This window comes from Cricetulus griseus, chromosome 4 (assembly GCF_003668045.3).
Source record: "Cricetulus griseus strain 17A/GY chromosome 4, alternate assembly CriGri-PICRH-1.0, whole genome shotgun sequence".
In the NCBI taxonomy this organism is placed as follows: Eukaryota; Metazoa; Chordata; class Mammalia; order Rodentia; family Cricetidae; genus Cricetulus; species Cricetulus griseus.
The window spans coordinates 83,742,320-83,766,669 of record NC_048597.1 but is presented as its reverse complement, the minus strand read 5'-3'; the positions used below and the strand labels follow the sequence as shown (position 1 = coordinate 83,766,669).

The window sequence follows — 24,350 nt, the reverse complement described above, 5'->3', positions numbered from 1 at the left end:
TAGAAACAGTCTCCAAAGGCATGCATAATGAGTGTATTCAGAGATGGGGCCTGCACTGGTTACTTAGTTGGTTTGTTTCAGGAGCTAGGATCATTTGGGAAGATGGAACCTTAATTGGGAAAATACTTCCAATCAAGCTAGCCTGTAGGCAAGCCTGTGGGGCATTTTCTTGATTGATTGTTGATATGGGAGGGCCCAGCTTGCTTTAGACAGTACAGGTGGTCCTAGTTTGTAAAAGAAGCTAGGTGTAGTGGCACTCCCCTTTAATCCCAGCACTCGGCAGACAGAGACAGGAGGAGTTCGAGGCCAGTACAGAGCGAGTTCCAGAACAGGTTCCAAGGCTACAGAGAAACCCTATCTCAAAAAACCAGAATAAAAAAAAAAAAGTGTTTCCAGATAAGAAACTGCAGTGATGGGTCCAGTGGCAGCCTGGGACAGGGAGCTGGAGACAGAAATGAGTCCTCTAAGCCCACACACACATAACTTTAGCTCACTCAGTCTGCTAACCTTAAACCTGCTCCTTCACGTAAACCCATTAAAGATTAGACCAGGGACTTCAGGGACAAAATGCTTTCTTGGGACAGTGGCCACGTTGTTCGCTGTAAGTCACCCAAAACAGTGCTACATGTAACTGATAAAGACTTAGATTCAGACCCAAACACTGTGGAAAACCCAACATGAGGCAGAGCCTCTTCTGGGGGCCTCCTGTCTGTTTACTCTGCTGTGGTGGCAGTTCCTGCCTCGGAGGCCATTCTGTCATTCTCTGAAGGCTCCCATCCCAGTGGGTGGGGCTTACTAGGTCCAAAGACACAGTCCTGATTACTGAGAAGTCAGGCTCCTGGTCTCAGCTTCTAGCATCCCTCAGCTCTGGGGAAGTGGGGGCAGAGAGTAAGACGTCCACCTCTCAGGCATGCAGTTCTCAAGAATCAACACCCTCAAAGTGGGACACCTCTGTTCCCAGATACTAGTCACACTTCTCTTTCAGTTGGGGCCACAAGGCGCTCCAGTGGTGAGAGAGAGGGAGAGAGAGAGACAGACAGACAGAGAGAGAGAGAGAGAGAGAGAGAGAGAGAGAGAGAGAGAGAGCAGCCTTGTGACTGGGTGGTGACTGAATTTCTGACAGGAAGCTTCCATAGGGCCATGCAAGTCCTGTAGAAGCAATAACTAATATCCTTATTGGTGGGAAGTCATGATTTCTTATTTTGCCCAGGGAGTGAGTGCCCTGGTCCTTTGTGTAGTTGTCAGCCTCTTCTACATCAGCCATCAAATATCACATTCCAGTGGCCAGGGGGAAACTGTCCACCTTAGTCAAGCCAAAGAAGAGCTATTTCACCTAAATGCCCCAAAGCCAAGGCGTCCACACACAGAAAACAGGCATAGATGAAGCTATGTACAGAATATAAAACATTCACCATGCACATGGTAATTAAAAAGTCAAGAGTGATGCCAAGACTCTGCCTGTTTCTGCTGACTGGACAGGTGGGATCCTGATGGTCACAGGGGATAGGAGGCTAACAGTTTATAAAGATTACATCTGTTGAGTATCCCTAACTGGAAAATCTGAGATGTTCCAAAGCCCAAAATCTTTTGAGCGTCAGCATGCCCCAAATTAGAATATTTGAGGGATGTTTAGCCCTATGTAAATAGCATTTCTAAATACACCTCCCGAACCCTGAAATCAGAAACACTTCTTGTTCCCATCCATTTGGAGAAGGGTTACTCAGTGTAGCAGTGGAGGCTCTGCGTGTTGAGTGTAGGAGAAGAGGGTGGTTTTGAGGAGTGGGGTGTGGTCAGCATGTTCTAGACAGCCGGGTCACAGGCAACACTGTGGGAGTCGGATGAAACCCCGAGGTGTAAGAAGCAACCTCTCAGAAGAAACTGGAAAGCTCCCCCTCACCCCTCACCCCCCACCCCCAGAGCAGCAAGAAGAACAGGTCTGGTCCTGGAGTCCAAACAGAATCTGTTTATCAGTTCCTAGGCAATGGAGGTCAAAGCAGAGAAGTTACAAATTTCTTAACTAAACTAGATAACGCATGTCTCTTTAGGCAAATCATTGACAGAGTTGTATGCTCTTCTTACATATCCTGTCTACAGTTGGCGCTCAGGAGAGAGCCCGATTGCACTCTTCTCAGCTCTGTGTCTATGTAAGGCTTGGTGTAACTGAGGTGTTCTCATCACATCTTAGTTGATTTGATCAGAAACGAAAAGCCACATTCTTTCTGAGAACAAAAGCTAGGAGTCTCCCTTTACAACAGTGGTTCTCAACCTTCCTAACGCTGCCCTTTAAAACAGTTCCTCATGTTGTGGTGATCCCCTCCCTGCCCTTTAATACAGTTTCTCATGTTGTGGTGACTCCCAACTAAAACACTATTTTTATTGCTACTTTGTAACTGTAATTTTGTTACTCTTCTGAATCATAATGTGAATATCTGATACACAGGATGGTCTGAGGTGACCTACAGGCTGAGGACCACTGCTCACACAGCACGGGCTCTTCTGTCCTTAGTGTGTCCATTCATGCATCAGACGAGGACTCCACACCCCCTACATTGAGAACGTCTCCCAAATATCATGGCATGACACCGTCCCTTCAATTCTTAACATGTATATAGCATTTGAATATTCAGGCCACTTTTTTTGTTGCTGTTAAATCATTTATTTTCATTTAATTTCTTTTTGGTTGGTAGGGTGGGGTGCAGACATGCCACAGCACCTGTATGTAGTTTAGAGGACAAGTTATAGGAGTCAGTTCTCTCCTTCCACTATTTGGGTTCCAGGGTTTAGACTCAGATCATTAGGCTTGGCAGCAAGATTTTTCATCCACTGAACCATCTTGTCAACCCTTAAGTCCACGTCTTTTCTCATGAGTCTGCCATATTAAAATAGTCACGGAAAGTAAGACCCAATATGATGGAAAAGAGAAATACAAATATGTACACTGACATTAAATGACACTACTTGATGACAATTATTAATACACTCACTTATATTAAAATTTCTACATCAGTGAATTTAAAAGGTAGACTTTCAAAATTATCCTTAAGTTCTTGCCCAGATGATTACACTTGTTGATCCACTTTATGTATTTATACATGCATTTATTTGTTTGTTTTTAAATTGTTTTGAGACAAAGCATAGGCTGGCCTTGAACTTGTGATCCTCCTGGCTGACCACACTTAGCTTGATCCACATTTTAGAAAACACTACCAGGGACATATACCTGATAAGAAGGCAGTATCATTTCTTGGATACCCAGCCCTTATTTTCACCTTCTGTCTTGAAAGAAAGAAAGCCCCAGCCTGTGTTGAAGAGCCATAGTGTGGTGCTGAAGGCTTGCTGGTGATCTCCATGTACTACCAGTTTCCCCTTTCAACTGTTTTCATCTTCTCTTACCAAATAAAGGAAAAGTCCTTTGCTGTTTAACTATGGCATTCTGACTTTGGGTTCACCACTGTGCCCAGGACAGCAACAGAGAACAATCAATAGTCCATGAAGGCTCCTTTAAAATATAAACTCAAATACTGAATAGTATTTGGAAGAAAAGGGAAATGCTTCTATAATCATGGTCTCTGTACTCTCCATGGCCATCTAAAGGCCTGGCTTTCTTCTTCATGGAGAAAAATTGGGGATAGAACATCATAGAGAGTGGTCCCATGAGCTGTGTGCCTCTTAAGTGCCTTCTCCTGCCTATTCATTTCCATGAGAAGCAAGGCCTGAAACACAGATGACATCCTCCTCCTCCTCCTCCTCCTCCTCCTCCTCCTCCTCCTCCTCCTTTTCCTCTGGGAGCACCTGATAGGATTGCACTTCTCCATGTGGCCCTGTGACCTGTTCTAGCCAAATGGCATGTGAGAAGTGGCTTCTGTCCTCTCTGGGGAAACCTTTTAGAGCTGATACCAGCTCCATCAGGTTCCCTCCCCTCTCCCCTTGGCAGAAGCAGCTTTCAGATGATGGCTCCATCAACCCGTGTCCTTAAATGAAAATGGTGGACGTGAAGTTTCCCAGAATCAAGGTGGATATGCTACTTGAGAGCTGACTGCTGTCCTAGAGTTAGTAGATCTCACAGCATGGTCTTGGCCTCTTTGATTTTTACCTGAAAAGACAAGCTTCTGAATTGAACATGTCATTCCTAGGAGTTAAGATCATTAACCAGAGATTGTAAATCAACCAAACTATATAGAAGGTAGACTTAGCTAGCAGCAAATAGAAGTCAGTTTAGGCATGTGAAGATTGCACAGTGCTGTGAAACTGTCAAAAGCACTATTGCACTAGTCACTTCCTCGACACTCCCTGTGTTTTTCTGGGGTCATCAGATTCCCATCTCTCTGGTATAGCATAACCTTTTGCTGCCTAGTCAGCTCTTCTCAGAGGCTCTTCCCACCCTGACAGTGTCCCAGATCTACCACTTAATCCATCACATCTGGGGCTGGAGAGATAGCTCAGCAGTTAGGAGCATGTACTAGTGTTACAGAGGACCCAGATTCAATGCCAAGGACTCATGTCTTGCCTAGACTACAAAATGACCCATATTCCTGACTGCTAATCCTTTATCAGTTATGGCTTTGGCCCACACCTGACCTAGACTTCTAGATAAGATCACCATGCTCAATCACAGGGTTGTCCCCACTTCCTGACACAACCAAAGGTCTTCCTTTTTTCCAATAGGTCCCCAAACCACGGAACTTTTGGTTCTCTTTGCTTCTCTTCCTCAGGAAATAATTCCCTATGGGCTCCAAGAGTGTTCCAGCTGTGTGTTTTGGAGGCCATTGGCTACTTTCCCACTGTCTACTGGGTTGCTGTGTGTATTTTGTGAGACTTACCATATAACCTCTTGATGGAGGAAGAATAGGCATTTAGAGAGATTTTAAAAATCCCCTCCAGTGGGGGAGGGGTGATTGCAGAGATGGCTCACTAATTAAGAGCACTTGTTGTTCTTCCACAGGACCCAGGTTCAGTTCCCAGCAGCCACACGGTGCAACTCACATCTGCCTGTAACTCCAGTTCCAGGGGATCTAGCAGCTTCTTTTGACCTCCGCACAGGGTGCACATACACATCAAACAAAATAAATAGTTACATAAAAATGTAATAAATATGTCTTTAAAATTTTCCAAGGCCAAAACCTCCCCACTAGGAACTCTTTCCTTGTGTCCTTCCTATGTCTTGTCTTGTCAGTCTCTTGCATTGTTTTGGTAGACACTCGTTGGGTCCACCCGTATGCTATTTCTGCCCTAGCAACCCAAGTGTGTGACATTTGCAGTCACTTTTTGTTGTTTTATTTTAATATATTATATACTTTATATACTATATATATTTATGTGTATTTAATATGTATACATTATATATACTATTTTTTCCCTGCTTTGGTCATGAGTCTCGCTATGTAGTCCCGGCTGTTCTCGAACTCTCGATTCAACTGCCAAGGCTCATAGGCGCATTAGTGAAACCCAGTTCTTACTCAGAAACACTTCGCAGTACTTGCGCGAAGCTGCGGGGCCACCCAACCTGTCCAGCAGTTGGGGGAAGAGTCGGCTGGGCCTCCGGAGGCAGGCTCAAGAGAGTGACACTACCCTAGACCAATCCTTGCTGGGGTGCCGGCCGCAGGACCCAATCGCAAGCGAGCAAGAGAAGGGTGACAGCTCAGGTCGAAGATCTCTCTCTCTCCGGTCGAGTGATGATGCTTGGCGGTCGAGTCACAACCGGGGCCCGAAGAAGGAGACTGCGACGGCGTGGGGAGCAGCCGGGACTGAGTCCTGGGCCACTAGCGACCGGGAGGTGCGGTTATCTCGCTTTGCCTTCAAACAGGGCTCCAGTGTCCCGTCCCAAGGACGTCCCCCTGTTGCCGTCCAGCTCCACCTCGCTGTCCCTTCCTCCCGCTGTCCCCGGATAGGGAGCCGAGCTGGAAACCCAGGGGACGCTGCACCCCGCACGGGTAACAGAGAACACAGTCCTGAAAACGGTCCTGTCTGCGCCTAGCTAGGCAGGAAGACTGTAACCGAGGGGTGAGTTTAAAAAACGAAAACAGAAACTCCCCTTCCGATTTGGGAGCTGCTTTTTACAAGGTCCTTAACCCGCAGCCAAATAATAACAGTTGCGTAACCTCTGGGTCGCCGAAGAACTTCATTGTTTACCTTGTGGGAACCAGCCAGTGCTGTTCGGCTCAGCATTGTAAGCCATTGACTAAGCAGAGCCGGGGAGAACTTAGTGCTGAGAGACCTTAGTCCGCTCCTTGGAGAGGAACCGGGGACCCTCTCCCGGCAAGGGCACTCTCTCAGAAATCTGCAACCCTCTCTTTGCTTACTCATGTTTGTGACACATTGTTCCAACTTCCCCATCTTTGAGAATTTAGCCTCCGGGATAAGGAATCAACTGATGAGTTCTTTTCCCTGTTCTCCTCCCTCCCTCTAACAGACGCCATCTGCCCACCTGAGCAATATGAAGATTTCATTCATCGAGCCCGCCATTCTCCTAAACGCTTTTGCTATGACCCTGACCATCCCGCTAACGGCGCAGTATGTGTACTGGAGGATATGGGAAGAAAACGGTAACTACACCTTTGATTCCGGTAGCAATGTCTCTGAATGTCACCAAAACAAAAGCGACCCGATCTTTGCATTCCGGGAGGTAAGAAATGAAAGCCTGACACCCTGTAGTCAACGGGGAATGGAAACAGGTTCCTAACCTGAGGCTCTCCAGGGTGTGACAACCTCCTACCCCCCCCCCCAAAAAAAAAACAACCAACCCTCAAATCAAGCGGTCTTCTCTCAGTTCCCATTTCAGTTAATGGTTCCTCCTAACACCTTTAATCACTCTCTTTGTAAAATCCCTCCCTGGGTGGGACCAACTCTTTTCTCCTTAGGAAGTCTCACTAAAACCGCATCACTCTTTGGTCTCTTGAAACCAAAACAAATGTCTGAAAAAATTGGACCAGGGCCTTTGTCACCCATGGGGGTGGGGCAGCATTTGCTGAGGTCAGGAGGCAGTGACAGAGATAAGTGTTGAGTCATGTGCCCACTTCTGGACTGGGGAGTGCTCACTTTGGCTCACAGTATCTTGAAAATGCATTATGGGGCCTTCCTCAGTTCTGTATGTTTCTGACAGGAGCTATGCCATCCTCTGTCACTCTGTTGGTGCCTGAGGCAGCCTTTGTCAAAAGTCTGCAGTGCCCCGGTCCAGAGTGGAGGGGCGACATCAGATATTTTCCTATAGTGCCACATTAACCAGCTCAGAACTGCTTTCATTAGAGATATTTTGTGGAAACACAATGGCACTGCTTTCACAGTCACAGATGACAGGGGCTTGAGGGCACCGAGCTGCGCTGGTGCTAGGCTGCCTTCTCTGATCTGAGGGTCTCTCTGTGCAGGCAAATGAGTGTGAGGTAGGAGCATGGCAGAGGGCCCCAAGGAAGGCCTGAAACAATCCCAGCTGCCCCAAGGTATCAGGTATAAGCTGGATGGGACCAGGTCCAGCTGTTTGTCCAGGCCTGTCCTTACTTCCTCATGCTTCGGGAGAATTTTCTTGGAAGAGAGCATTTCTGACCAGCCAAGGGCCTGCACAGTCATAAAGAGAAGGGTATGAGCCTTACAGAATGGTTTACTGCTCTCCACAAGAGTCTGCTCAGGACTCAGGCTGGGTAAGGAGGGTTGTGGGTTCAAGGCCAGCCTGGGTTACCTTATTTCAAGGAAACAATGATAAAGGGGAAGGCAGGATATATAGATGGATGGAAGAAACTGAGTATATGATCACATGACTATGATGTCTAAGTTGGAGTGAGAAGGTGTCAGGGACTCATCATTTCTGTATATGAGTCGGGGATTTTCTTTACCCCTCCCCAGGTGATAGGAGCAAGCCCCTTTTGGCAGTGGGAGGAGTCTAGGGGGAAAAGGACAGTGTTAGCCCCTCCAGACCTGGTTACTGACCTACATCTTACCCCCACCCCCATACACACTGCCTATAGCAATGTGGTCTCATTTAGATTTTAGCCAAACTCTCTGTTTGATTATTTTCTTTTCCTTTTTTGTTTTGTTTTCAATTGGACTAATATTCAGGAGGCTGTCCTTATTCCAGGTCTTGTCTCCCAAAGTTGGTGCCCCAAGAGCTTCGGTGCTTTCCCTAGGAATAGGGAAGTAGAACCACCTGCACCTAGCCCTACCCTGCTGCCCACAGCTGGGACAGGACCAGACAAGAAGGGGGCGGACAGTATCACTTTTGCCTGGATTACTTCCTTTTGGTCACTTTCTGGATGCTGCCCTTGTACGGCTTCTCAGAGAACACCCTCCTCCCTCTGAGTCTGAGAGCCTTGTCCCCTGCTCAGTGTTTCCATCTCTAGCAGCCAGCTCTGTTGTATGAGCCTGGCCCCTCGATTTTCAAATGAGGGGGAGCTAGGAGTGTGTGTCTTGGTCACTAAAAATAAGGAGCCAGCCCTGGGAGAAGACTAGAAAAACAAAATTTCTTTCTTACAAGCTGGCCCCACTGTCCATTTTATGTAAAAGGACACTGTGTATCATGATGGGGAGCCCTGTACTGCTCGGCCATATTTGTTGGGACTTCTTGTCCAAGTCTGTTTCTCTGTTGCTGTGAAAAAAACAGAGACCAATACCAGATGGTGGTGGCACTCATCACTAGGGAGGCAGAGACAGGTGGATCTCAGTGAGCTGAAGGTCAGTCACCCAGGTCTACAGAGTTCCAGGACAGCCAGGGCTACACAGCGAAACCCCGTCTCAAAAAAACAAACAAACAAAAAAACCAACCAACCAACCAAACAAACAAACAAAAACACTGACCAAAAAGCAACTTGGAAGAGGAGAGGGCTTATCTGGCTTATAGGTCAGAAACCATCATGGAGGGAAACCAAGGCAGGAACCTGGAGGCACTCTGGCTTGCTCAATTGCTTTCCATACACAACCAAGACTGGCTGTCCAGGCATGGTACCACCCACAGTGGTACCAATTAACAATCAGGAAAAATGCCCCACAGACCTGGTCACAAGCCAATCTGATGGAGGCAACTCCTCAGTTGAGGTTCCCTCCTCCAAGCTGACCCTAGTTTGTGTCAAGTTGACCACTGAAGTGAACTATGACACATCCCAATAATAGATACACCCTATGTGCTAGCAAGTAAGATACTATTTTACATTTCAGGGTGTGGAGAGAAGAAGAAATTTAACTAAACAGAATGGTGGCACATGGCCTATAATTCTAATGTCTAGGGACCAGAGGCAGGAAGAACATGAGTTCAAAGCCAACCTGGGAAAGATAATGAGACATCTTGTCTCAAAATCCAAGGGTTGAGGATATAGTAATGAGAGAGCGCTTATTGTAGTAAACATCTGTAATCCTAGCACTTGGGAAAGAGAAGCAAAAGGGTTACAAGTTCAAGACCACTCGGGCTACATAAGGATACCTTGTCCCACAAATTAAAAACTAGTTAAAGAATAAACTACACTCTCTCATCTATATTTGATATTTAAAAGTTTATATTTTAATGAAAGTCTTATTTTCCGACCTTTTTTATTAACACACACACACATGTCTTAGTTAGGATTTATTGCTGTTAAGAGACACCATGATCACAACAACTCTTATAAAGGAAAACATTTTATTGGGCTGGCTTTCAGTTCAAAGGTTCAGTCCATTTTCATCATGGCAGGAAGCATGGCAGCATGCAGGCATACATGGTGCTGAAGAGGTTGCTGAGAGTTCTACATCTGGATCAGCAGGCATCAGAACAAGACAATGAACCACTAGGCCTGGCTTGGGCTTCTGAAACCTCAAAGCCTGCCCCCAGTGACACACTTCTCCAACAAGGCCATACATTATTGAAGAATAATGCAACTCCCTATGAGTCTATGGGGGCCATTTTCTTTCAAACTACACACACACACACACACACACACACACACACACACACACACACACAGGTAATATTGCTGAGACTGGAGGATTACAATTAGTGGCCAGCCTGGGCTACCTAGTGAGACCTTGTCTCATAACAAAACTTTATTTTTATCTACTTTTTCAGAGTTCCAAGTTCTCAGAGCCGAGTGACTAGAAGGCTCATCTCTGCACCTTGTCACAGGCAATGGGCTTAATCTCCATGGGGACCCTTACACAGTATTTGGCACTTTTGGCTAAGAAGTAAAGAAGTGGTGGTTCTAGCCATGCTTGTTGGCTTTTGAGGAAGAAGGAATTTTCTAACCACTAACTATACCATTTCCTTGTTACATGATTACCTCTCAAGAAGTAAATTGGTACCATGAGTCTGTTCTGCAATTTTTAAAAAAGATGTCTTTATTTTAAGTGTATGACTGTTTTGCCAGCATGTATGTCTGTGTACCACATACGTACAGTGCCCTCAAAAACTGGAAGAGGGCATAGGATCCCCTGAGACTGGAGTTACAGATGATTGTGAGCCACCATGTGGGTGCTGAGAAGTAAATCTGGGTCCTCTGAAAGAGCAGCCAGTGTTTTAACCACGGAGCCATCTCTCTAACCTCACAGTTTATGTCTTATTTCCCTATTAGATGGAACTGTGCTTTGAGTTTGTCTTGTTAAAAATCTTATTTAATCCCAGCACTTGGGAGGCAGAGGCAAGTGGATCTCTGTGAGTTCAAGGCCAGCCTGGTCTACAGAGCAAGTTCTGGGAAAGGCTCCAAAGCTACACATAGAAACCCTATCTCAAAAAGAAAAAAAGAAAAAGAAAAGGAAAGAAAAGAAAATCTCATAAAAAAAAGAAGATGTTTTACCATAGACTGCAGAGGAGGATGTAGAAGCAAGCAGGATAGAGACTTGGGTGGACCAATATAAAGCAAGAATCCTATTGGGAAAGCCTGTTTGAGAAGTTGGTTAAAACGTGACTTTGTATTTATTTACTCAGGAAATATTTACCTGATGGCTGCTCTAAGTACACAAAGATGTGCTCACAGAATAGGCAGGGCTGGTGCCAGGCAGCTCATATGTCTCTCAAATGTAACCCTCTCAGCAGCCTGCAAAGTAGGGCTCTATTCCCTCCTGTCAGAAGAAGCAGCCACAGACATAATAATTTGATAATATCTTCTATGACCAGCAAGTGGCAGAGGCCTTATCTTCTTCAGCCATGTGTTTATTCAGTACCCACCAAGAACCTGCCTTGTGCCCAATACTGTTCTCAGAACTAGTGACAATGAGTATAAGAAGGCAAAGGTATAGCCCAGGCTGTCCTGCCTGCCTCTGACTCTCAAGTGTTGGAACTGAAGGCATGTGCCACCACTGTCTGGCTACATTTAATTTTTTTGGCTCATTAATTATTGGATTGCTGACAACATGGGTCTTTTGCTCTTAACACATGCTATGTACCATTGAAAAAAATGCCACATTCTCTGTGCATGAATTGGACAATAGTGAGCCATGGCAAACACAACGTGTCTTTAAAAGAGCTTTTAAATTAGTTTTTTATGTGTATGGCTGTTTTGCAAGTATGCATGTATGTGTACCATGTGTGTGCCTGGTACCTCTGGGGGACAGAAGACATTAGATCCCCTAGAACTGGAGTAACTGACAGTTATGAGTCACCACATGGGTGATGGGACACAAACCTGGGTCCTCTGCAAGAGCAGCCAGTGCTCCTAGCCACTGAACCATATCTCCAGTCTCACAGACCTCTTTCAATAGCCCCGAATGGTTGCCATAATAACTGTCACAGCTCCCCAAGTGTGTGCTCTTGTGTGCACACGCCCTCTTGTCTGTCATCATATTCTCAGTGCACAGACTGCAACTATCTTGAGCAATGCAAGACCCCCCCCACCCCAATCTATCTCATTACTTCTTTAGTAAATGAAGGAATCCATTCTCACTAGTCTGTCTGTGGACACAGGGGTTAAAAGGGGAGCAGAGCTCTGCTTAGCTAGAGCCCATCAAGCAAGTGCATATGAACTGTTTGCTTCCCTCTTGTAGCCACCACAGGAAGACCCATGGCAGCAAGGGTCATCACCCAGGCTAAAGAACAGGAGTCACAATGACCTCTCAGTGCAAATGGTTCACGGGGTGAGGGAGGAAAAATACCATTCCCTTGCTAGCCCCAGAGTCTGTGATATGCACATGTCCTTTATATGAACAGATACACCAATGCATGCATTTTTCTTCTAATAGCCACGAGTCCCTACCATGAGTGGTGTGCAGGTATCATGACTAAGTGTGGGTATATAACCTGACATATGCTGTATGAACTGCATGAAAACTTAATTGGTACTGTCCCCCCACATACCCAAGGCCTCCCACTCACCATCAGTGGCAACATCAAGGAAGTACACACTACAATCTTTTTTATGGTCATCATATCTGTAAACACTTTGTCTTCTTTGTCCTTGCAGGAAGTTCAGAAAAAGACATCTCTCTTCAATCTGCAGGTGGAAATGAGTGGGTTAATTCCTGGTCTGGTGTCCACCTTCATGCTTTTATCAAGCAGTGACAACCATGGACGGAAACTCCCTATGGTCCTGTCATCTCTTGGCTCTCTAGGAACCAACATTTGGCTGTGTGTGCTATCCTACTTTGGCTTTCCTCTCCAGTTTCTCATTGCATCCACCTTCATTGGTGCCCTCTTTGGGAATTACACCACGTTTTGGGGCGCTTGCTTTGCCTACATTGTGGATCAGTGTAAAGACTACAAGCAGAAAATCATTCGAATAGCCGTGTTGGATTTTATGCTCGGAGTCGTTACTGGGCTAACAGGCCTGTCATCTGGCTATTTTATCCGAGAACTGGGCTTTGTGTGGTCCTATTTCATCATTGCCATAGTTCTTACAGTCAACCTGACCTACATTTCGTTTTTCCTCAGCGACCCCATAAAGGAGTCTTCATCTCAGATTGTCACTGTGTCCTGTAGCGAAAACCTCAAGGACCTATTTTACCGGACTTACTTGCTTTTTAAAAATGGCTCCGGTAAGCGGCGGTCTTTGCTCTGCCTGCTGATTTTTACCATAGTCATGTATTTTTTTGTGGTAATCGGAATTTCTCCAATTTTTACACTTTATGAGCTGGCCTCTCCGCTCTGCTGGGATGCGGTTTATATAGGCTATGGAACAGCTTTGGGCAGCGTCTCCTTCTTGACTAGTTTCCTAGGCATATGGCTGTTTTCTTATTGCTTGGAGGACATCCACATTGTCTTCATTGGCATTCTGACCACTGTGGTGGGAATGACACTGACTGCTTTCACCAAGACCACCCTGATGATGCTTTTAGGTGAGTTACAAATGTACTTGATTTCTCTATCAAGTGGGAGGAGGGGATCACACTTAATACAAAGCTCTCCAATAACCTGTTCTATATCCACTTAAAGTAGATGGCTAGCTTGCCAGAAACCAATAATTAAAACAGCAGACTTACCAAAATATGATCCATATATGAAATCATCACGATTTTCCAAATTTACCAATTTGCCAAAAATGTTGCGGGACATTCTCGGTATGATTCAGTTCTTGAGTGTGGCTTTTACTGAAATGAATGTTCCTTAGAATGCTGCGTTGGAACAGGCAATGGCACTGTAATGTGGAATCTTGGTCCAATCCAGCTGTTTCTACCATGGAAGTCATTGCCACTTACTGGAGAAACAGTTTGGAGAATCACAATTAGGCTCAACTCCCTCCTATATCACTGGGTGCATTCCTCAGAATCTTTTATTCTCTCTTTGTGTGATAGGTACAGAAAAGCTTCACTCAGAGAGTTTTATAACGAGTCTTGGAGAACTAGAAAGGACTTTGCATTGTGCCTTTTAGAAAGTAGAAGCCACATCCCTGTTTCAAGAGACCATATTAAGTCAACATATGCAAATACTGTAAATAAACTATTTGCAAAAGCAAATGCCATTCTTTTATGATATGACTAAAAATTATTCTATTAAGAAGCATAACTTAAGTGGGGCTGGAGAGATGGCTCAGCAGTTAAGCGCACTGACAGCTCTTCCAGAGGTCCTGAGTTCTATTCCCAGCAACCACATGGTGGCTCACAACCATCTGTAATGAAATTTGGCGTCCTGGTAGAACACTGTATAAATCTTTAAAGAAGAAGAAGAAGAAGAAGAAGAAGAAGAAGAAGAAGAAGAAGAAGAAGAAGAAGAAGTTAAAGCTGGAAATCCCAGCATTTAGGAGGCAGAGGCAAAGGAATCTCTGTGAGTTTGAGGTCAGCCTGGTCTACAAAGGGAGTTCCAGGTTAACCAGGACTACACAGTGAAACCCTGTTTCATATATGTATATGTGTGTGTATGTATGTATATGTATAGTCATACACATAATATTTTAATATATACATTAAACATACATTTATCATATGTGTATATCATGATATCCATATAAAATATATATCATAATTTAAGAACAAAGGCAATTGTGTTCATGAAGTTTCCAGCAAAAAAAAATAAACCAACAAAACAATATAGAGCCAGTGTACCTATAAAGGTACACTGTTTAGGTAAGACATCCATTAGCTACACCTTAGGCCAAATATCCTGTTGTCAAGACAAGACACACAATAGCCACATAGTAAAGTAATAAGAGGACCAAGAATGTAAAGTCCAAAAAACAAAAACCATTTAAAAGGAGTTGGAAAGATAGCTCAGCGGATAAGAGCAGGTACTGTCCAAGGAACAGAGTTCAGTTTCCTAGCTCACAAAAACTCTTAACTCCAGGTTCAGGGGGGTCTAGCGCCCTCTTCTGGCTTCCATGGGCATGCCTACATGGACACACATACCCATAAGCATACATACATGGACACACATACACACACACACACACAGAGTAACAAAAATTTTCATAATAATTTTTAAATGGGTAAAAACTAATTAGTAGTCAAACTTGCTAAATAAATTATTACATCATTAGGAAAATAGGCAAATGAATACTATTTGTAGGACCAAAGCCAGAATTCTAGAATAAAGCAAGGTTCAAATGGCCTGTCAGTAAGTCCATTACATTACTAGGAAAAACTGTGGGTAGCTGGATCTTCAGCTACAGTGAGTCAGGCTGCTCATAGGAAGAGGTATTTAGACAAGTGAGCATCTTGACTTACCCTGATTTGATTATCTGATTGTCTGTTCATCTCACAGTCAGGATACCATTCTTTTTCACCATGATACCATTCTCTGTCCTGCGGTCCATGCTGTCCAAGGTCGTCCCCTCGACTGAACAAGGTGAGTTTACTGTAAAGATGTACCGACTTCAGTCTGTACAATCGGTGCTGCCAGCTTCAGAATCGCCTGCAACCCCTTCAGGGTTCCCTTCTGAAGGAAGTACTAAGCTTTGGTAGAAAAGCTTTACACTCAGGCAGAGGGGGCCCTGCTTAGGGACCTGTCCAGCCCAGCAGACTTATCTGGTCCGGGCTTGAAAGGAGTGTGGATTGAGGAAAGAAATAGACAAGAAACGAGAGAGAGAGAGAGAGAGAGAGAGAGAGAGAGAGAGAGAGAGAGAGAGAAGGAGGGAGGGTGGGGGGGTGAAGCATCCAGTGAATACTGGGATCAGCCCCAAGTTTATTGTTCTAAGTTCGTGTATATACCCCAATCCAAAGGGGAGGAAGGTAAAAGACTTCCTTACCATGATACAAGGAACAAACAAATAAATGTAATTACCACCTTAAAAGCCAAAACACCAAGCTACCATACCCTAAACAAAATATCTTGTTGTTTAGGTAAGACATTAGCTACACCTTAGGCCAAATATCCTGTTGTCAAGACAAGACCCACAATAGCCACATCTTAGGCCAAACATCCTGTGGCTCAACCTTGAAGGAGCAATAATAGGCTTGAACTCTCTGACCTTATCTCAAGATGGAACAGAGCCACTTCTATGAGCCTCCACAGGGGCCCAGGTTTAGAGGGCTTCTCTGGCCTTGTCTTGGCTGGAGGAAGAAAGGAGACCTCGGAGTCAAGAGCTCTCTCCACTGGGAACCTACAGCACTCCTATTCCTTCTAGCTGCGTTCTGGCTAGAAGCCTATTATTGCTCCTTCAAGGTTGAGCCACAGGATGTTTGGCCTAAGATGTGGCTATTGTGTGTCTTGTCTTGACAACAGGATATTTGGCCTAAGGTATAGCTAATGGATGTCTTACCTGGTTCATGTCTGCTCAGTGCCTGGATGATACTCGTCCATGGATCATGCCCATCCCCCATGTACTCCCTTCCCACCAAAGGGGGGGTCCAGTAGGTGACTTCATGGGCAAGTCTGTCCTGACCTTGGAGTTGTACAGTACCTGGGTATCTATACCCAGGTATGAATGATCCCTTCTGAAGCAGACAGCAAGGGGAAGTCGAGTGGGGTGAGTTGCAGCTCTCTTATTGTTGTCCAGTTTCTGCATGGAACTCTTAAAAAACCTTGGAATTCTGTTTCCATTTGGCCTTCCACAGCATAGAAACATATCACACTTATCCCTAGTCACTGGTTAACTGTATTCATAACATCTAAATGCAGCTGTCCCTTTGTGTCTGACAGGGAAGGTTCCAGAGCCCCCTCACAGACACGAACATTCTGAACAAGTTACAGTGGCATATTCGTGAAATTTTCAGTCAAACCTATTAGTTTGCACACAAAAGAACTCCTGTAAATAATTAAAATAGTTTTAAGCCAGATAGTATTTCTCTATAATTTACACATAACCCCTTAGGCTCTCACCATCTATAGATGTCTCATAATACCTAAGATGATATAAGTTTTGTAAATAGTCATTTTACTGTGTTGTTTAGAGAATAGTGACAAGAAAAAAGCTTGCCTGTGTGGGTTTGGTACCTAACTCTAGGGTTGGTGGGTGGTTGGCTGAACCTTCAGATGTGAAGCTGGCATACATTGAGGGCCATCCTTGATTAGGAGGTGATAGTGACCTTCAGTTACATTCTGAGGCTAAGTTGAAAACACAGCCGAGGGAATTCCATGGAAGGTAATGCAGAGGAATGTGCAGTGGGGAGGCAGCCAGACAGGTGGCCCCAACAGAGAGGCAGAAAAGATACATCATAACCTAGCTCTGCTCTGTCCCTTTGACCAAGTGCTTCAGCAAGGTGGCTAGCAAGGAAGTCTCCACATGCGGGGAAGACGAGAGCTTCAGAGGTGCAGGTAGAGAGGCACCACCCAGGGCATAGATTAAGAACAGCCCTTAGCAGATATTGGCTGGTGCTGGCCTCCATCAATAATATCCTGCGGATAGCATCAGTACTTGGGTACTTAGCTGTCTCATATTTTAGCCTCGTACAGATGTTCCTACCTGAGTATTTATGAATTGCTCCTAATAGTGCACTTGTATTTGTGTTGATTTTGTCAATGTTGAGGCAAACTGCATACTTCAATCAGTTTTAAAATATTATTATTGGTGCTTGGCCACTCAGACTGAAGCTGAGTCTTCTCAGAGCCATTCATAGACTGTCTTAATGGTTATCTAGAGAGCACTTAGGAATGGAGAACTCTGAACAGGTGCCATGGAGAAACAAAACTTCGCCCTTGGCTTCAGCAGTGGTTTCTTTGATGGGACACCAATGGAAGAGTGATAAAAGAAAAATGATGTAGATAAAAGGGCTGGAGAGATGGCTCAGTGGGTAAGAGCACTGGCTGCTCTTGTGGAGGACCTGAGTTCCGTTCTCAGCCTCAGAATGGTGACTCACAACCATCTATAACTCCAGTGCCAGGGATCCAATACCCTTTCCTGGCCTCCATCAGCACCAGGCATGCTCATGGTGCATATACATAACGTGCAGGCCAAACGCTCATACTCATAAATCAAAAAGTAATAATTACCTTGTGCCTCCCTCTAAACTTAGAAGTACTTTAGATAGTGGCAAAATTTTCATAGCTCAATATATTCCCATTCATTATTGTTTCTAAATGGTTACTTTATGAAAATACAATGCTCTTTCAAGTAATCAAGGGAGAAGGGACACGGCACAGAGGCCACCGGGTGCTACTCACTCTCTGCCAGCTGAACTCTGACAGTTCAGAAGCTTGGGCATAATTCAGTGGGAGATCACACGCTTGAAGAACTAGAAGGAAAATAGCATTTAGGTGATGTTTCTGGACATCCCTGTGTTTTTAACAGTCTCATGTCTTGGACTTGTTGTCTTGCTTTGGCACCACTCACAAACTCATAGTGAGTGTGAATAGAAGCACAATAAAACAGGCTTGAGTTTTGAGTTGCTTGATTTTTTTTTTTAAGTCTAGAAAGTACACTCATTCAGGTGTATTTTATCCAGCTTATCTCTACAACTACTTAACACGTTGGATTGCCCAGAGAACTCAAGCAACGAGCTAACGCTATTCCACAGCAGAACATTGTGTGAGACAGATGGTGCCCATCCCGACCTATTTATCTTAGAGAATAGCCGGATCCCCTATGAACCAGAACCAGCAGAACACAGTCTGTTTTTTGTGCTGTAGCACTATTCCTGGGTATAGCAAGAAACACAAATAAAGCAGTGTAACTGAGCAGGTGGGAAAGCCAGTTAAACTGGCTCCTTGCATCACCACAAATCATGGTGGCAGTACATGCTATGGGGTGGTTGTTGAGCACCAGAGTACTGAATAAACCTTTATTCATTCATTTGATAAATGCGTGTGAAATGGCTACCATTCGCTAGGACAACTGGGCTCTGAGGACATCAGGGCAAGCAGAACAGATATGGGCATGGGATTGCCAGAGCTGCAGCTCGGTCTGAAGGAGACACATAAGTGTCCACACAGTATTTCCTATCCATGGCTGGCTTTCTGTCAAATGGGTGGCTGGACTCAAGGCTGAGAGAGGAGACACTGTAGTTTCCAAGAGTCAGCTGGAGGTACTTCTGTCAGCTCTCCCTGCAGACATTGGTGCTCGGCTATTTGGGGTTTTCAACATCTCTCCCATCAAGTCCACAGGGGACACCTCATCTCAGATCCTTCACCTACAAACTGGGTTGGTTACTTCTCAGGGTTTTGTTGTTGTTCTTGTTTGAAAGGGCTCTCAAACTAAAAATGACCTTGAATTTCTGATTCACCTGCCTCCACCTCTTGAACGTTGGGATTACAAGTGTGTACCACCACACCCGGTTTGTGCTGTGCTGGGGATCCAACCCCGGGCTTCTTGCATGCTAGACAAGCAATGTGCCATCCTAATTGCATCTCCGCTCCTTCTCAAGGATGTGAAAAGGTGGCTCATTCGAGGTCACATGCCATGTCCCATGGCTGTTTCCTCTTCCTTCCTTCCCTCCTTCCTTCCTTTCTTTTGTTTTGGGAAGTTTTTTCTTATTTTGTTTTTTTTTGGGGGGGTGGAGGGTGGGGTTCATGACAGGGTTTCTCTGTGTGTAGCTCTGCCTGTCCTGGAACTTACTCTATAGACCAGGCTGGCCTTGAACTCACAGAGATCTGCTTCCCCAGTGATGGGATTAAGGGCATGCACCACCACCCACCAGCTCCTTGGCTGTTTTCAATTCTCTTGGTTCACCCTTTATTGTTGTTTTTTAAGTCTGCCCTTTTCTTTTTCTTTCTCTCTCCACACCCCAGGTGCATTGTTCGCTTGCATAGCTTTCTTAGAGACACTCAGTGGAGTCACTGCAACCTCTGTTTACAACGGTATTTATTCAGCCACCGTTGCTTGGTACCCTGGCTTCATTTTTCTGCTGTCTGCGGGCCTCCTCGTCCTCCCAGCCATCAGTCTATGGTAGGTATCTCATCATCTCATCAGAAGGCATGTGGTTAAATGAATCTTCTAACTCTACATGCAGGATGACAGATTCTTGTCATTTGCCTCAGAGGGTGCTTTTCTAAAGAATGCACCTGCCAATAATTTGAGAATTTAGAATGAGACAGTGTCATTGGTCATTGAGGGCTAGGGGGCTGGCCTTGGGTCACAGACAAATGAAAGTCATTTTATGGTCACTCTGTGTGTGTGTGTGTGTGTGTGTGTGTGTGTGTGTGTGTGTGTGTGTTTGGACACAGGGTTACTCTGTAGCTTTGCAGCCTGTCCTAAAACTCGCTCAGTAGACCAGGCTGGCCTTAAACTCACAGAGATTCGCCTGCCTCTGCCTCCAAAGTGCTGGGATTAAAGGCGTGTGCCGCCGCCACCACCACCCAGCTTTATGGGCACTCTTAAGAATAGTATCTTGGGGGTGTAGGAGAGAGAAAAAACTCATTTATTTTATTAATCTAAGAACACTATACATAATAAGTCAGTGAAGTTCAAAATGCCAGGATATGCCTATTACACAGAGCTTGTATAATTTATTAAAAAGCCACGTATGGGTGGAAGCAACAGAATCTTGGTTACTTATGTATCTTTTAACCCTTTCCAAATGTTTGTAGGGGTGTCAAGTGCATTGGCTGGGAAGAAGGAAGCTACACACTCTTCGTCCCGGAAGAGCCCAGTGAGCATACATCAGAGTGACGCCAGGCAGCAGTGATGCCCATGTCATATGCACAGCTCGTGAAGAACATACACCTCACAACCAGCATGTCATTAGCAGTCTGTTACCAGGTCCTTTCCCTAAACCGAGTGAGCTGTGTGGCAGTGCTCAGCTCTGCTGTTTCTGGGGCCATCCATCACACTGTGTTCTTCTGTGTGATGAAGAACAGGCCCCAGCACCCTCCTCACTTCTCCATGGGACAGAGGAACAAAGTGGAGAGCAGAGGAGGGCTTGGGAAACCGCAGTAAGACTTGAAGCAATAACCTCACTGACATGCCCCCGTCTCTCATGGAAACCAAAGAGTCCCAACCTCAGTCTATTTGTCTGCACAATGGGCTTCTGACTGCTCAGGGATTTTGATGACAGAATGAAGAAATTTTGTGCTGAATAATCACTGGTATGAAAATAATGTTCCAGGCATTTATAATTCTCCCTATACTTGACTGCTTCTGTAAGACTCTATCAAAGTTCTATTGATGGATGCAAAAATCCTCCAAGAGAAGCACTTTTTAAAATAAGTATTTTTCACTTTTCCTAATATTTTACTCAGTGACAAGCTTGATGATGTTTTTTGTATGTAATGGGGAGTGAGTACAAATTCAGATTATAAATAAAACTGTCTTAGATTTTAAAACTGAGCAGACGGCTCAGTGTATAAAGTCAGTCATACCCTACAGTCTGTTCTCACTCCCTGGATCAGCAGAAGGCTATCATGGTCCACAAACCCTGGGTGGGTTTCCCACCTCTGACCATCCTACCTTTTTCCTCTTGCTCAGGCTCCACACTGTGCTGAGAAGGATGTTTCTAAAACAGACCTTTTCTTTGCCAGCTACAATCCTTCAGTGACTGTTGCTCATAGGAAAATAATCAGGCAAGCATGTGACCACAGCCCGATCCTGCCCCATCCCATGTCAACACATTTCACCCACACTTAGATCCATGCTCGTCCACTAAACACAGTTCAATTCGTCCTCCCTCTCATGTTTCACTGAAATCACCATGTGTCAGCCAAAACACTGCTTTCTCTATGCAGCTGGGGTTCTTGACATCCGTCACCTATCCCTCAATCACTGAATAAACAAGAATTCCACCCACTAGAATTTTTCCAAGATTTATTTTTGTGTGCATGAATGTTGGACTGCACCGTGTCTATGTGCCATACGCATGCAGGGCCCAAAGAGTCCAGAAGAGGGCGCTGCGCCCCCTGCAAGTGGAATTACAGATACTTGTGAGCCATCATGTAGGTGCTAGGACTGAACCCAGGCCCTCTGCAAAAGCAGCCAGTGCTCTTAACCACTGGGCCATCTCTCCAGTCCAAGATTATATTTGTTTCCCCCCACACGTCTTCCTGAGGACAGGGACAGTCTTTGTTCATTGCACACTCAGTAAATGTTGTAGAACTTAAAACTTGATGACTTACAACTTCTTTACTTTGATTTGTAAGAAGGGTTTAAAGTTACAGCTTTAATGACTTATGAAGTAACCACCCCCACAGCTAAACTAACTCTGCAAACAGATTGAAAAGTGTTGGTTTGTGCACTGTCTAGTTGATCTTGTTTCCATGGGTTATTCAATACCTTCCAGTGTTCTTTGTTTCTGTGTGTGCAGGTACATGTATGTTTTGTGCCTGTGGAGACCACAAGATAGCTGCAGCTGGTCTTCCTCGGTCCCAGCTCACTCTGGTGTTTTGAGAATGGTCCCTGTCTGGTCTGGGGCTCTCCCAGGAGCTACGGCTGCCGGCCAGTGAGTCTCCACCTCCCCAGAGCTGGGATTCCAATCACACTGCCACAGCTGGCTTTCTATTGAGCTCTGAGGGACTGAAGTCAGGACTTCCTATTTGCAAGGCAAGCACTTTTACCAACTGAGCTACCTCCCCAGCTCTTTACCATATTCCAGTTTTTTTTTTTTTTTCATTCAACTTCTTTATTGATTCTTTGGGAATCATGCACTCCAACTCCACCCACCCCAACCCCCTCATATCCTCTCCTCACCTCTGAAGTTCACCCCCACAAAAAAAAAAGCAAGCAAGCAAACAAAAACAAGAGTCAAACAAAACAAAAACAAAAAATTTGTGTTCTCCTTCTCTCCTGCCTCCCCAACGCCACTTCATTCACCCTGGTCCTTGACCACATTTTGAAGTTGTGCCTAACGACGCAGATGCCATGTTTCCTATAATCTGAAAAAAGCACTTTATGATTTACGAAGTCCATTCTTTATCAAGGTATTGTATTCTTAGTAACCCTGTAAGATAGATCTCCACTTCCCACACATGGCAGACAGGAAGGGAAGTCTCAGGGACACTCGGATGGACTGTAGTCACTCTACAATGGCAGTATATACAGGTGGACACAAAGATAAACACTAACAAGTGTTGTCACTGCTAGGAAATGCTCATATCCAAAAGCAAGAACTGCACAATGAACAAACAGTGTGAAAAGCCTATGAAAACCACATCAGCAGGGATGGGGTGTGCTCAGGGGCACGGCACTTGTCTACCGGGTGCAAGACCCTGTACTTAATCCCAACACTGCAAATGGGTAAAAATGCATCCACACTATCTCATCTGTCCTCACTGGAACAGCTACGGTGACTACCTGTTTTCTAGACTAGAAGAATGATTTTTTTTGTCTTTTAAATTACAACTCTCATCTTTTTTGTTTGTTTTGTTTTTTCAGACAGGGTTTCTCTGTGTATCATTGTAGACCAGGCTGGCCTCAAACTCAGAGATCTGCCTGCCTCTGCCTCCCTAGCACTAGGATTAAAGGAGTGTGTGGCCACCGCAGCCACCACCACCTGGCTCATCTTTATTTCTTAAAATTTATTTATTTCTATTTTATGTGCATTGGTGTTTTGCCTGCATGTTTGTCTTTGGGAGGTGTCAGATCCCTAGAATTGGAGTTACAGTTGTGAGCTGTCATGTGGGTGCTGGGAATTGAACCCAGACCCTCTGGAATAGCAGCCAATGCTCTTGACTGATGTGCCAGGGCCCCACGCTGCACCCCTCCCCCATGACCTTAATATAGCTAAGGATCAATAAATAGCTTCTTGGCTGAGCAGAAGCCTACTTTGAGTGTAGTGTTTGAGGTACTTGATTGCTAGCTCAGGGTCAAAAACATAATGAGTAAATACAGCCACCTCCAACATGTCTGTCTGGAGAGGCCATTAAATACGATGCTGAGGAGGTTAGAGAGATACAGAAGTTGATGGAATGGAGGAATATACTCAGAAATGAAGTTATCTTTGAAAGTAGAAGAGATGGAGTGGGGATGTTAAAGGAGGTGGGAAACATGGGGGAAAAGGCAAACATGTTTTTTCCCATTTATAGACTTTAGATTTACACTTGAAAAAGATGAACTATTTGGAGGTAGGCAGAGGGAGGAGAAGGCAAAACAAGGGTGTAAATCACTGAATAGGAACAAGTACATTGAGGTACTGTATCAAATATCATGATCAAACCTACCTCTTAAAATGTATGTTAATAAATAAGTAATACATGTAGGGAAACACCATAACCACGCCTCCTAAGGGCTGGCTACACGTGTGCCTGACTACGCCTGTCAAGGCTTGGTCAAGGTGAGGTCAGAATGAGGCGGCATGAAAGATTTATTGTAACAGAATGGTGTCAGTGAGCGGGATGATCCCATGCTCCAAAGTTCCCAGAGGAAGAGGGAGACCTGCCGCCACAGCCTGCCCTGTGAGGCTGAGAGGCATCGGAGCAGCTTCCATATGCTTGCACCATCCCGGCGTTCTTGGGGTTTGGACTCAGCACTCCCAAGATGATAAAGACAGATCCAGATAAAGAAAAACCTCTAAAAGTATTGCGCTTAAAAGTATACGTAGGTTTGAGAGAGAAAAAGTAACAGAAGGAAATAAGAGTAGCTGGGTGTGGTGGCACGCACCTTTAATCCCAGCACTCCAAAAGCAAAGGCAGGCGGATTACCACAGAGAAACTGTCTCAAAAAAAAAATTAAAAATAA

At 44.9% G+C, this 24,350-nt stretch overlaps 1 protein-coding gene across 5 annotated transcripts; it reads left to right on the top strand.

Moving 5' to 3' along the window:
- The first annotated feature begins 5,634 nt into the window (after positions 1 to 5,634).
- On the top strand, positions 5,635 to 21,468 carry Slc46a3 (solute carrier family 46 member 3). Of its 5 annotated transcripts, none has more exons than XM_027413699.2 (6): positions 5,635 to 5,773; positions 6,410 to 6,542; positions 12,345 to 13,215; positions 15,074 to 15,157; positions 19,475 to 19,631; positions 20,273 to 21,468. In XM_027413699.2, exons 2-6 carry the CDS (start codon positions 6,513 to 6,515, stop codon positions 20,352 to 20,354), a joined length of 1,224 nt encoding a protein of 407 aa, XP_027269500.1. In that variant the 5' UTR covers positions 5,635 to 5,773; positions 6,410 to 6,512; the 3' UTR covers positions 20,355 to 21,468. The 5 variants fall into 5 exon arrangements, with proteins under 5 accessions (XP_027269500.1, XP_027269497.1, XP_027269502.1 ...); XM_027413696.2 differs by having other exon boundaries at positions 5,641 to 5,773; positions 6,410 to 6,622; XM_027413700.2 differs by lacking the exon at positions 5,635 to 5,773 and adding an exon at positions 5,861 to 6,000.
- Positions 21,469 to 24,350: the final 2,882 nt, after the last annotated feature.

Coding starts and splice junctions, on each gene's coding strand:
- Slc46a3 (XM_027413696.2), top strand. CDS start 6,434: ATGAAGATTTCATTCATCGAGCCCGCCATTCTCCTAAACGCTTTTGCT. Junction 13,216..15,073: donor CACCCTGATGATGCTTTTAG/GTGAGTTACAAA, acceptor TTCATCTCACAG/TCAGGATACCATTCTTTTTC. Junction 15,158..19,474: donor CGTCCCCTCGACTGAACAAG/GTGAGTTTACTG, acceptor TCCACACCCCAG/GTGCATTGTTCGCTTGCATA.